This window comes from Neomonachus schauinslandi, chromosome 10, assembly GCF_002201575.2.
Source record: "Neomonachus schauinslandi chromosome 10, ASM220157v2, whole genome shotgun sequence".
Taxonomy (NCBI): Eukaryota; Metazoa; Chordata; class Mammalia; order Carnivora; family Phocidae; genus Neomonachus; species Neomonachus schauinslandi.
This window is the reverse complement of record NC_058412.1, coordinates 122,272,911-122,283,695: the sequence shown is the minus strand read 5'-3', so window position 1 is coordinate 122,283,695 and position 10,785 is coordinate 122,272,911. Positions and strand designations below refer to the sequence as shown.

At 55.9% G+C, this 10,785-nt stretch overlaps 1 protein-coding gene across 2 annotated transcripts in view; it reads right to left on the bottom strand.

Moving 5' to 3' along the window:
- Positions 1 to 357: 357 nt before the first annotated feature.
- TOX2 (TOX high mobility group box family member 2) overlaps positions 358 to 10,785 on the bottom strand; it is a 129,906-nt gene continuing 119,478 nt past the window's right edge. The window contains exons 4-9 of one of the 2 annotated variants that reach the window (XM_021689128.1): positions 7,729 to 7,968; positions 5,149 to 5,376; positions 4,626 to 4,706; positions 3,599 to 3,994; positions 2,784 to 2,914; positions 358 to 514 (exon numbers count right to left, since the gene is read on the bottom strand). In XM_021689128.1, coding sequence (XP_021544803.1) covers positions 478 to 514; positions 2,784 to 2,914; positions 3,599 to 3,994; positions 4,626 to 4,706; positions 5,149 to 5,376; positions 7,729 to 7,968 — 1,113 coding nt within the window. In that variant the 3' untranslated portion in view covers positions 358 to 477. The remainder of the gene's footprint in view (positions 515 to 2,783; positions 2,915 to 3,598; positions 3,995 to 4,625; positions 4,707 to 5,148; positions 5,377 to 7,728; positions 7,969 to 10,785) is intronic. The other variant, XM_021689129.1, reaches the window with a different exon arrangement.

The window sequence follows — 10,785 nt, the reverse complement described above, 5'->3', positions numbered from 1 at the left end:
AACACTTAGGCAACTACTTACATGGAGCCAACAGTTCAGAGGTTCGGCGATCTGTGTTCACTCGGTGAAGCCGCATTCGCGCGTCCTCGGCCGGGCGGCCGGGCCCATGCCTCTGGGGGTGCGTTTCGGTCGGAAGGCGGCCCCTCCGGGCGGGGGCAGCCCCGGGAGCGTGGGCTGGGGCCGGACGTCCAGACGCGGAGCGCGGAGTGCAGGGCGAGGGGCGGGGTCCGCGGTAGCCCTGGAGCAGGCAGGTGGGGGGCAGGAGGTTCCCGCGGGTGCTGCGGGCGGGCGGCGGGCCGCCTCCGCAGGGTCTGCGGGGAGGTCGAGGAGGAGACTCGGCCCTGGGGCGTCGTCGTTGTGTCACTGCTCTCTTCCCGGTCATCCTGCTTCCTGCCCGGGCTTCCCTCCTGCTGTGGGCCCTTCAGGCGCTGAGCGGTGCCCCTCCAGCAAGCCTCAGGGAGGACAGGGGAGGCGGGATTAGGTGAGGTAGAGCGACTTATCCCTGGGGAGCAGGCTGGGGAGAGAGGAGGGCTGTCAGAGCCGTGGGAGCCCAGCCGGGCCTGGGGGCAGCGCCAGGCCACCTGCTCGCTAGCCTCAGCCCCACCCTGGAGGCGCCCCCTTCACCCCCAGCCCGGAGGCGCCCGCTGCCCCTCTGAGGACGGGAGGGGGCGCGCAGGTCCCTCCCCCGACGGGCCATAAGCCACCAGCCTAGCTGCCCTCCTGGAATCCTGGCTGGGGACCACCCGGGCCTCCGCCCTGCGGGAAGGTGGTCCCAACACCGCCTGGCTCTCGGTCCGTGCTTAGTCATTTGCAAACTTCACATAGAATCAGAGGAAGGCGCCTTCTGTGTTTTTAAAATAGGGCGCTCCCTCATGGAGAGCCAGGGGGACCTTGAGGCCATCATGCCAAGTGAAGTAAGTCCGAGGAAGACGAGTAGCGAGTATCGGGGGATCTCACTTACATGTGGGACCTACGCAAACCCCAAACCAAGCTGACAGAGCCAGAGAACAGAATGCTGGTTGCCGGGGGGTGGGGGGATGGGTAAAATGGGGGAAGGGTCAGAAGTATAAGCTTCCAGGGAGAAGATGAGTAAGCCTGGGGAATGCCATGTGCTGCGTTGGGACTACAGTTAGTAACACTGCATTTTTGTAAGTTTCTGTATTTGAAAGTTGCTAAGAGAGTAGCTCTTACAAGTTATCACCGGACAAGGAAAGCATCTAAGTGAGCGGCCACAGGTGTTGCCTAGACTCCGGGGGTGGTCAGTCCCCAGCACACACCAGCCTACTGCAGAGCGTATGCGGTACACCCGCAACTAATACGCCAGGTCTCCCTCATTTTAAAAAAATTAAGTAAAGCAGGGCACTGCAGTGGTCTGCCCTCCGTGTTGGGGGGAAGCTCGGACACGTTCCATAATGTCCATTAAAGAGCCCTCAGCCCCACACTCTGACTGGGAAGGAAGTCTCCGGCAAGAGGGCAGGGGTGGGAGGGCCTGCACCTGCTGGGGGGGTGGGGAAGGGGATTCGGGCTGAGCCGAGTCTGCCCGCGCAGGTAGACTCCCACCGGGCACCGGCCGTCGGCCGTGGGCCACGGGCTGTGTCTGCTGGCTCACTGGCAGGCTGGCTGGTGAGGGGCAGAAAGGCCAACGGCCGGGGCTAGGGGCAGCCGAAGCTGCCTGTCCCCCACACATCATGCCTTCCAGGCTGTGGAGCCGCTGCTGGGGCCAGAGACCCCAGGGGTGGCCACGGGATTGGTCCTTGCCAGGGGAATGGGAGTCAGGGTTGGCGGGGAAAGGAATTGGGTGCCCTCTCCGCCCCATTTCCCTCTTCAGCTGCTGAAATGAGAGGTCACTGACTCTTGGAGCAGGAAGACCTTCGAGAAGAAGGGCCGCTAGCGTGCCGTTGAAAGGCTAAGAGGCTAAGAGCGCAGGATGGGAGAGGAGGCCCAGAGGCTGAGGTCCACATAAGGACCACGGAGAAGCCAAGTGGCCTGGGGGTTGGTGTGTCAGGGGGTGCTGGGCTGTAGCAGTGGGGGTCCCAGTAAGGTGTGTGACTCCCAGTGTTGGCTCATTGGCCCTTCGCCGAGGGTGCGGTGGACGCCGCGGGTGCCTTCCCAGGTCCCCTTTCCTGCCCTCCCAGCAGCCTCTGCTCCAGAGCTGCCCTGGGCTGGATGAGAACTGCCTCCTCCAGGGGCCACACTCCCCGGGGCAGCCCACAGCCAGCGGCTGACTGAGCCAGGGAACAAAAAGCCCTAACCTCAAGGCGGGACGCAGTGGGCGGTGCACGGCACCAAGCTGCGGTGGGATCAGGCTGAAGGGAGTCTCTGGCTGAGCGCATACCCCCCGCTGGCTCCTTCCCTGGCCCTGTCCCACCTCCCTCCCTCCCTTTCTCCTGCAAGCCCTCCCTCCACATCATCAAGGGCGCCCAAATCCTGCTGCCCAGGCTCCGCTTCTAGGGAACCCGACGGAAGACAGATGACCCATCCGTGAGTGTCACAAGGCGGCCCTCGTGAGAAAACCAGGACAGCAAGAGATACAGCCAGACTGAAGCTGGGCCCCTTTCCCAAGCAGAGCCCTGGCATCAGACCCGCTGAGTCTTTCTGGGGTCTTGCTTTGTTCTGCGTCTTCTCGTGAAGACGGCGGGCAGCCAGCGCCCATGAGGCACGGTCGCGGGGCCACCGTGACCCGCGGGGCCTCGCCTCCCCCCAGCCCTGGGCGGCCCGTGCCCCCTCTTCGGCTCGGGCGGCACTGGGGCGGCATCAGCGGAGGTGGGGCGGGGAGGACCCACCTGCACGTGCTGACGCCACACTCCGCGCTGGGGTAACTGCTGTCCCAGTCCCCGCTGCTGCTCGGGGGGTTGGACGGGCCAGGTGAGCGGGGTCCCGAACCGCTGGGGAACTCGGAGATGTGAGGGAAGTCCTGCCAAGGGGGAAGGAGGCGGGTGAGCAAGGCAGAGATGATGGGGTGCACAGCGCAGGTGGCAAGTGGGGGGGCAGGAACTCTCCGTGCCCGCGGGAGTTCACAGGGACACTTCCTCTGGCTTCTACAAAGCCTCCCCTCTGCCTCTCTGCCTGGAATGCTTCTTCCTTTTCCCTGCAGAGCACCTTTTGGAAAATTCAACCCTTCTCCTAGCTGCATCTGGGGGGTGACGGGCTCTGCTTTCAGGGCCTTTCTTTTTCTGGCCTCAGTTTCCCAGTCTGCAAAATGGAGTTGTTGTGCTGAGCCACGTGAGTCTGTGGAATGTTCAGTGGGTCAGGCCTCCAAGGCTTTGGGGAGAGCCAGGGGCCGGGGCTGACCCGGCAGAAGCTGCATGGCCTCAGCGCCTTGGGCCAGGGAGCAGAACTGGACGGAGGATAGGAGAAGGAGGGCCTGGGGTGTCCTAAGACTCTGAAGACTGGGAACTTGTCAACTGTTCGCTGCAGCCAGTACACCTCAGGGAAGGTGTACTAGACCCATTTCACGGATGTGGTGACTGAGGCTCAGAGAGGTAAGGTGCCGAGGTGGTGCTGCCGGTGAGGGCCCGGGCTGGTATCCAAAACCCCGAGCTGCCTGCCTTCCCCACCCAGGGTCCTGAAGAGCACGTTCCCACTGGGCCCTGCTTACCTGAGGCCCTGGAGGTGAGGGGCTCAGAGCCAGCTGCACCTGCAGTGCCATGGGAGTGGGCAGGACCGGAGCCTGGGGGGCTGGAGACATGCTGACAGGCGGACTGAGGAGAGCGCCCTGGGCGTGGGGTGGCAGGGGCAGCTGCTGGTGCAGTGGGGGGCTGAGCGGGAAGGAGGGTGGCGGCGGCGGGGATGCGCTGAGGCCTGGCAGCAGGGATTTGGAGCCCAGCGTCCGGGCCAGGCTGGCCGGAGAGGCCCCGCTGCGGAAGGCCTGCAGGTCCGATGGCGTCAGGAAGGAGGCCAGGCCCGGCATGGCATACATGGGCTGCTTGGGTGGCAGCATTTTGGCCGGCGGGTTCGCCTGAGTGCCCTTGGTCTCACCCTGCTCTGGGGAGCTCTGCAAGGAGACAGACACCAGTCACTCTGGAGAAGACGGATAAGCCAGAACTTGGGCCGTGAGACCCGCTGGGTCTGCAACCCGCTGACGTGGTCCGTGGCTGGCTCTCTGGCCCCTTGGCGGGGAGCTACGGGCAAACCAGAGGTAATCCCAGGGCCTCGGTGCACTTGGCTCTGACCATCCAACCACCCCCTGCGTTAATTCCTGGGGCTCTCCTGCCCGTGAGGAAGCCCAGCCTCCTCAGCCTGGCCTGTGAGGCCGGCCTCATCCAGCCGGGCCATCCTCCATGCTCCTCTCCAGCCTCTACACCTCTGCCTGTGCTGTTCCCTCAACTTGGAACGCCCTCCCTGCTTGGCCCTTTGCGGCCTGACCCTCATGCCTTGTGCTCTGTGACAGCTTCCAGACAAGGCACCTACGCTCCTCATTTCAGGCCCGCTGCTCAACCCCACTGGAAGAATGAAGTGAAATGAAATGCACGTAAAGTGCCGGCATGAGCGTGGCACACAGCGGGTGCACGGGAGAAGTGACCCCACTGGGCTTATTCGTCCTTTCCAGGAACTAGGGCGCTGACCATTCCCGTGGGCCTCGGCGCCTCCCTTATCAGGGCTGGGCCGATGGGCCAGGGTGTTACCTTGGAGACGAGGCTAGCCCTGTAGGCCGCCAGAGCCTTCAGATACTCCTTCTTTGCCGCTTCGGTCTTTCTCTTATAGGCCTGAAAGATCCAAGACATGGGCAACATTGGGGAGAGGTCAGGCGATCAGCCGGAGGTCCCGCCGCTGGTAGCTGGCATTTGCCTCTGAGCTGGTTCTGCTCCCTGTTCTCCCTGGACGCCCTTGAGAGGGCCAGAGGCGCATGGTCAGTGGGAGAGGAAGCCTGGACTCCAGGCTGGCATGGCTGGACGGACAAGATGGACAGAGATGCTTATTCTCGCTTAACAGAAGAGGAAGCAGGAATCAGAACGGTTAAGCCGCTAGTGAACTCTGCTGGCAAACAGCGGACCCGGAAGGGCTCTAGCCTCCCAGCTTACAGATGGGCAAACTGAGTCCAGGAGAGACCCCAGCAGGAGGCTTTTCCTGATTTCAGACATTCCAACTCTGTCATTGGCTCCAGGGCCTCAACGCCCTGGGGGAGGGCCCCGGAAGGGACAGACTCACCTGCTTCTGCTCCTCTCCCAAGCTGTCCCACATGGAGGCCACAATTTTGGACACATCCCCGAAGGTGGCACTGGGGTTCTGTCCCTTGATGGCAGCCTGAGTGTCTCTGAAGAAGAGCGCATAGGCTGACACAGGTTTCTGCGGCTCGTTGGGGTCCTTCTTCTTCTTCTTCTTTGGGTTCTTGGTCTTTTTTCCTGGGTCAGTTGAAGGTCTCTTCTCTCCTGACATCTGCACAGGTGAGAGGAGTCAGGAAAGCAGAGACGCCAAGGGCCTCCCCCTGCGGGTTCCCCACCCCAGCCTGAGGCGCAGGGGACCTTCCTCAGCAGCCCCCCCCCCCCCTGTCCGGCTCTGCGCACGTGCCACCCTGGACTCCAGCGCGGGACGCGTGGGCCACGCTGTCATGCTCACCGCTCCCTGGTGAGGGAGGCAAACACACACACATGCTCACGTGCACACATGTGCACACACACGCTCACAAGCACACAGACGCATGCACACACACACACACACGTGCTGGGTAGGAGCTAGGAACCCTGGAGTTTTTGTTTCACTCGTGAATGAAAATCAGCAAGGTGGCAAAGTTGACTCAAAGAAATATGAGAGAACCTGCCCTACAGAGCAATGAAACGGTCACCTTTGGGGCTTTTAATCTTTTCTCCTGGGCAGAGGTCATTTGCATCTCTACAGGGAGAACTTAATTTGCCTTTTAATCAGACAAAAATTGTTTACCTCTCTGCCACTTCTTTCCCAAGGTAACATGTACCTTTACAGAGTGTAGAATCCCCGAATGGATCATGAGTAATGAATCCTGACAACGTACGTTCTCCTAGGGAATCTGGGGCCTCCCGCGCGAGCCTGCAGACAGCATGCGGTTGGCCGTTGAAAGCGTGTGCAGCCCTGTGCTCGGCCCTATTTCCCAGTTTTGAGGATATCAATTTTTCTTAACCATTCTCCCTTCTTGTGATCACAAATAATCCCCAAAGATGATCCTTAGTCACAAAAGATCGGTGTCTTCCACCAACTTCCAGGTGTGCGACTTAGGGCAGGGGGCTTGGTGCCCGGGGCCCTGTGAAATGACTGGACGGGAAGGAGGTTATGTGACTCGGTGGGTGCGGCCTCACTGGGGACGCCTGGCCTCGGAAGCAGGACTGCAATCCTGTGAGTGTGCGACTCAGGGCTTATGGGATGGGAGCCATGTAGGGATGCTTGCCACAGACCTCAGTGGGTCACCGGTAGGACCCTCAGGCCCCACAGGGACCAGGAATTTGGTCAAAGGTCCTGGATCCTATAGTGAAGACGGTCACTCTCTGCACCAAGCAGATGAAGGTGACACCAGGAATTGATAGGGAATCCGTGGGCCCCTGGGCAAAATTCAGGCCTGCATGTCTGAGGGACAGCGAGGGGAAGCCCGCAGCCCTGCTGCACCTGTTCCTGCCTCTCTCTGCAGCCAGACTGACGTAACCTCTCTGGGGCCTTGGTTTTCCCATCTGCCAATCGGAGAGGACAATGGCCCCGACCACACAGGGCCATCATGAGGATCCCATGGGTTAATGCTGATGATGTGCTTAGAACAGTATTCGGCGCCAACAGTGTCTGCTAAATAAAAAAGAAAATAAAAACCGCTCCTGCCTGGCCTATTGTAGAGACCAAGTTGTCCTGGGGATGCAGCCGGACCAGACCCAGAGGCACGCACCCAGCCCAGGCAGTCAGGGCCCCTGCCAGGTCCAAACTGCCCCCCGCCAGGCGTCTGCAGGGCCACTGCATGGAAAGGGTGAGAGCTCTGAGGAAGCAGAAGGGGAGGTGGGAGTTGGGGGATCAAGTTTAGGTTCTGCCACAGGCTCATTGGGAGAGTCGCTGCGAGCGAGGCCATCCCTGGGCTCTCCGGCCTCTGTTTTCCACCCCAGTAAAACACAGTGCCTTCCGGAGCCAGGGAGAGTTGTCAGTGCGAAGGAAGGACAAGCCTGGACAGCTGGTGACCCCTCAGCCCTGACATGTTCTTCAGAGGCAGGATCACCCATGACTCTAGGGATGCTGGGGGGAGGGGGGGCATGTACCCAGTGGGGGGGGGGTCAGTTTCGGTGCTGCCCGGGTGTCCTCGCTAGGCCGCACAGCTTTGTCAGAGTATCTTCTCCTAAAAGGCCAAAGTGACCATAGATGTGACCCTGAGGATCTTGCCGATGCCATCAATGTCCCTGAAATGACCCACTGGCCACTGAGGAGTAAGACTTCACGTTTTCACAGGATTCTCTCATCCAGCCCCTGGCCGTGGCTGAGTATCATCTCTGCTTTATACACAAGGCCGTGGGAGTGGAGGGGCACAGCTTGGCAAGGACGCTCCGCTAACTTAGAGGCCACAGCCAGAAATCCCAAATTCCAAGCAGGGCCTTTTCCACTGCCCAGGGGCTCCGGCCGGTGGGCCCTCTTCTACCTGCTGATTTCCTTCCTCTGTGTCCTCCAGCAAAGGACACAGTTGCACTCTTGAGGTCTGGTCTCGAGGCAGGTGATGCCCGTTGCCACGCAGGGCCCGGGCACCTGCTGACGGGAGGGCATCTTAGGGCCCTGCGTGGCCGCCCTACCTACCTTAAGATGCGCTTCTGATTCCTCCTCCTGAGTTGAACTGGAGGGGGAGGGCGTGGCTGACTTGCTCCCTGGGGGTGACGGGGAGCTGTGGGCGATGCCACTCCGGATGCCCATCTGAGAGATGAGCTGGGACTGGCTGAGGGCGCTCATGTGGCTGGCCAGCATCGCTGGGCGGCCCAGCAGGGGCCCCGGCCGGCCCGAGTCATAGGCGGCGACCTCCGAGTGGACCATCTCCTGGATCTAAGAGAGGAGAACAGGGCATGGTGAGTTAGAGAGGACCTGCCCGCCACCATCACGTCCACACACGGCGGGACTCAGAGCAGGGACGTGCCGAGGAGAAGGGTGGCCAGCTCCATGTGAGCTGCACTTTCCCAGGCCCGGGTGAGTGTGGCCCTTCTACTCTGACCCCTGAGAGACTGGGGCACCTGGGGGCGGCCTACAGCTCCTTGACAGTTTGCCTTCTGTTGAGAGTCACCCTGGACAGCCGGTCAGCAGCTCAGCCCTTGCTAGAGAGCTCAGACCAGCAGCGAATTGATCGTTTTGTGACATCAAATCCTCCTTCCTGGAACACGTGTGTCTCTTCATTTATTCACTGTGCGGGCCAACAGCAAAGAGCGCAGAGGCTCAAAGCGGACTGCATTTTGAAGCCTGGTCCGGCTACTTATAAGTTGGGTGACTCTGGCTAAGTTACTTAACCTCTCTGTGCCCCAGTTTCTTCATCGGAAAAATGCAGATAATAATTAAACCTACCTTCAAGGGTTGGTTAGGATGAAATGTGCCTGGCACCTAGTAAGCCATATATTGTGTAAGGGTTTGTAAAATACACAGAATAAATAATTCTCTTAATAAAGCTATGTACTTCTCTTCCTCCAAGTCAGTAATTTTCTTGTTAAATCTTCCCTATGATATTTCTAACTGGTTATTTTGGGAATATAAGAAAGCTCCTGATTTTTACGTACAAGCAGTGCTCACACTAAACACCTATGTGGAACAGTGTGTCCTTTTCACCTAAATATTTTAAATACACACACACACACACACACACACAGTGGAGTGAGGCATACCAATCTGCATACTCTTGTAATTATTTTTATTGCCTTTGCACATGTGTTTATCTTCCTTTGTTATTTCTGACGCCGAGTAGCTGTGTTTTCCTCGCACATTTTCTTCATTAGGCAACCTTCATGGATTTTCTCCTTTTATTATGTGGGAGGTTTCTTCCTCCTCAAAAGAATCAAATTTCAAATTGTTTATCACTTCTCCGTTTTCTGATTCCTTAATATCTAATCTTCTGTATCTTTATTAATTACGTCCTCTGATTCTAAAAGATGCGTGACTGTTGTTTCTGCTCCCTCCCCGATTTTGGTCATGTTTCTAATTCATTCTTTTCATTCTATTTCATTAGAAATATGTCTAATGCCATGAAGTTGCCTCTGGGCATGACTTTGACATTTCTCATAGATTTCACCATGAAAGATTTTCATTAGCGTTCTCTTCTGTGTGTTTATTTTTTTATTTTTATTTTTTTAAAGATTTTATTTATTTATTTGAGAGAGAAAATGAGAGATAGACAGCACGAGAGGGAAGAGGATCAGAGGGAGAAGCAGACTCCCTGCCGAGCAGGGAGCCCGATGCGGGACTCGATCCCGGGACTCCAGGATCATGACCCGAGCCGAAGGCAGTCGCTCAACCGACTGAGCCACCCAGGCGCCACTGTGTGTTTATTTTCTATTTCAGTTTTTATTTTCTTTCATCCAAGAGTTGTTTAAAAAACGTTTTGGAAAAAGAAAGTTTTGAAATTTCTAAGAGGTTCATTTTGTTTGTTTGTTTCTTTTCCCTTTGCTACTAATTTCTACTAACACAAGTGATCAAAGGACATCGTCTGTACTTCTTGCACATTTGAGACTGTGGTAAGCTTTCCTTTGGGACCGAAATATGTTTATACTTTGTGTCTGCTCCACAGGCCGCAGGAACAGGGTGAGCTTGTGTGCAGATTAACCTGCTCCATTAGTGGCCTCGTGGTATGATTTTGATTCCTCCCTTCCTTTTTTGGCACGTCTAAGTTGCCTGCAACTTTTCTGCTTCCATCACAATCTTCCTTCAATACTTAAAGTGTTTTGTTTGGGGACTTCGATGTTGTTTTTTATTGCAAAAGGAAAACTCCAATTATGCCTTCATTATGGATTAAATGTTAATATTATTGTAAAGCACCTCCCTTTTGCTTTCAATTCAGTGGAGTCTGATCTGAACATCGCCATCCTTGCCTGGATATGTATTTGTTTGAATTTGTCTGGTGTGTCCTCAGTTCTGAGGAACTTTCTTTTTTAGGTTTCTCTTCACTTACATTTTTTTGGGGGGAGGGGTTATCTTTGGCAAATGCTGTCATTTGTATTATGTGCTTTTTGAAAGACTGATTTTCATAATATTTTCCATGGCTACTTTGGGTCCCATGCTTTCTTGAGTTACATATATAAGTTAGTTACATAAATACATACTTTTTAAACTGTCTACTTCATCCAGATTTTAGCACTAATAGCATATACCTAGGATAATATTATCATATTTTTAACCTGCTCTATGCTGTTTGTAGTTTAATTCCCAATTGCAATATTGTGAATGCCTGTTGCTTTTTAAAACTTTCCTTCTCAAAGGTTTATATGTTTTATCTACCCAAAAAAATAGTTCTTATACTTAAAAAAAAAACATTTTGACAAGTTTTCTAGGAATTAAATTTTGCTTTTCTATGAATGTTGACCTCAGGTATCATCAGTGGCTTTTTGTGTAGCTTTCAAATTAAATAATTTATTTATACTTTCACATTTTCTTTTCTAATAATATTAGTATCTAGGGCAGAGGTTCAAACAGGGACCATTTGCCGAGGAACCTGGTCATGTCTAGAGACGTTTCTGGCTTTCACAACTGGTGTGGTGTGGAGGTGGTGCTACGAGCCTCTAGTGGATAGAGGTCAGGGATGCTGCTGAATGTCCTGCAGGCTGTAGAATGCCCCCTACACACACACACACACACACACACACACACACACACACACACACACAC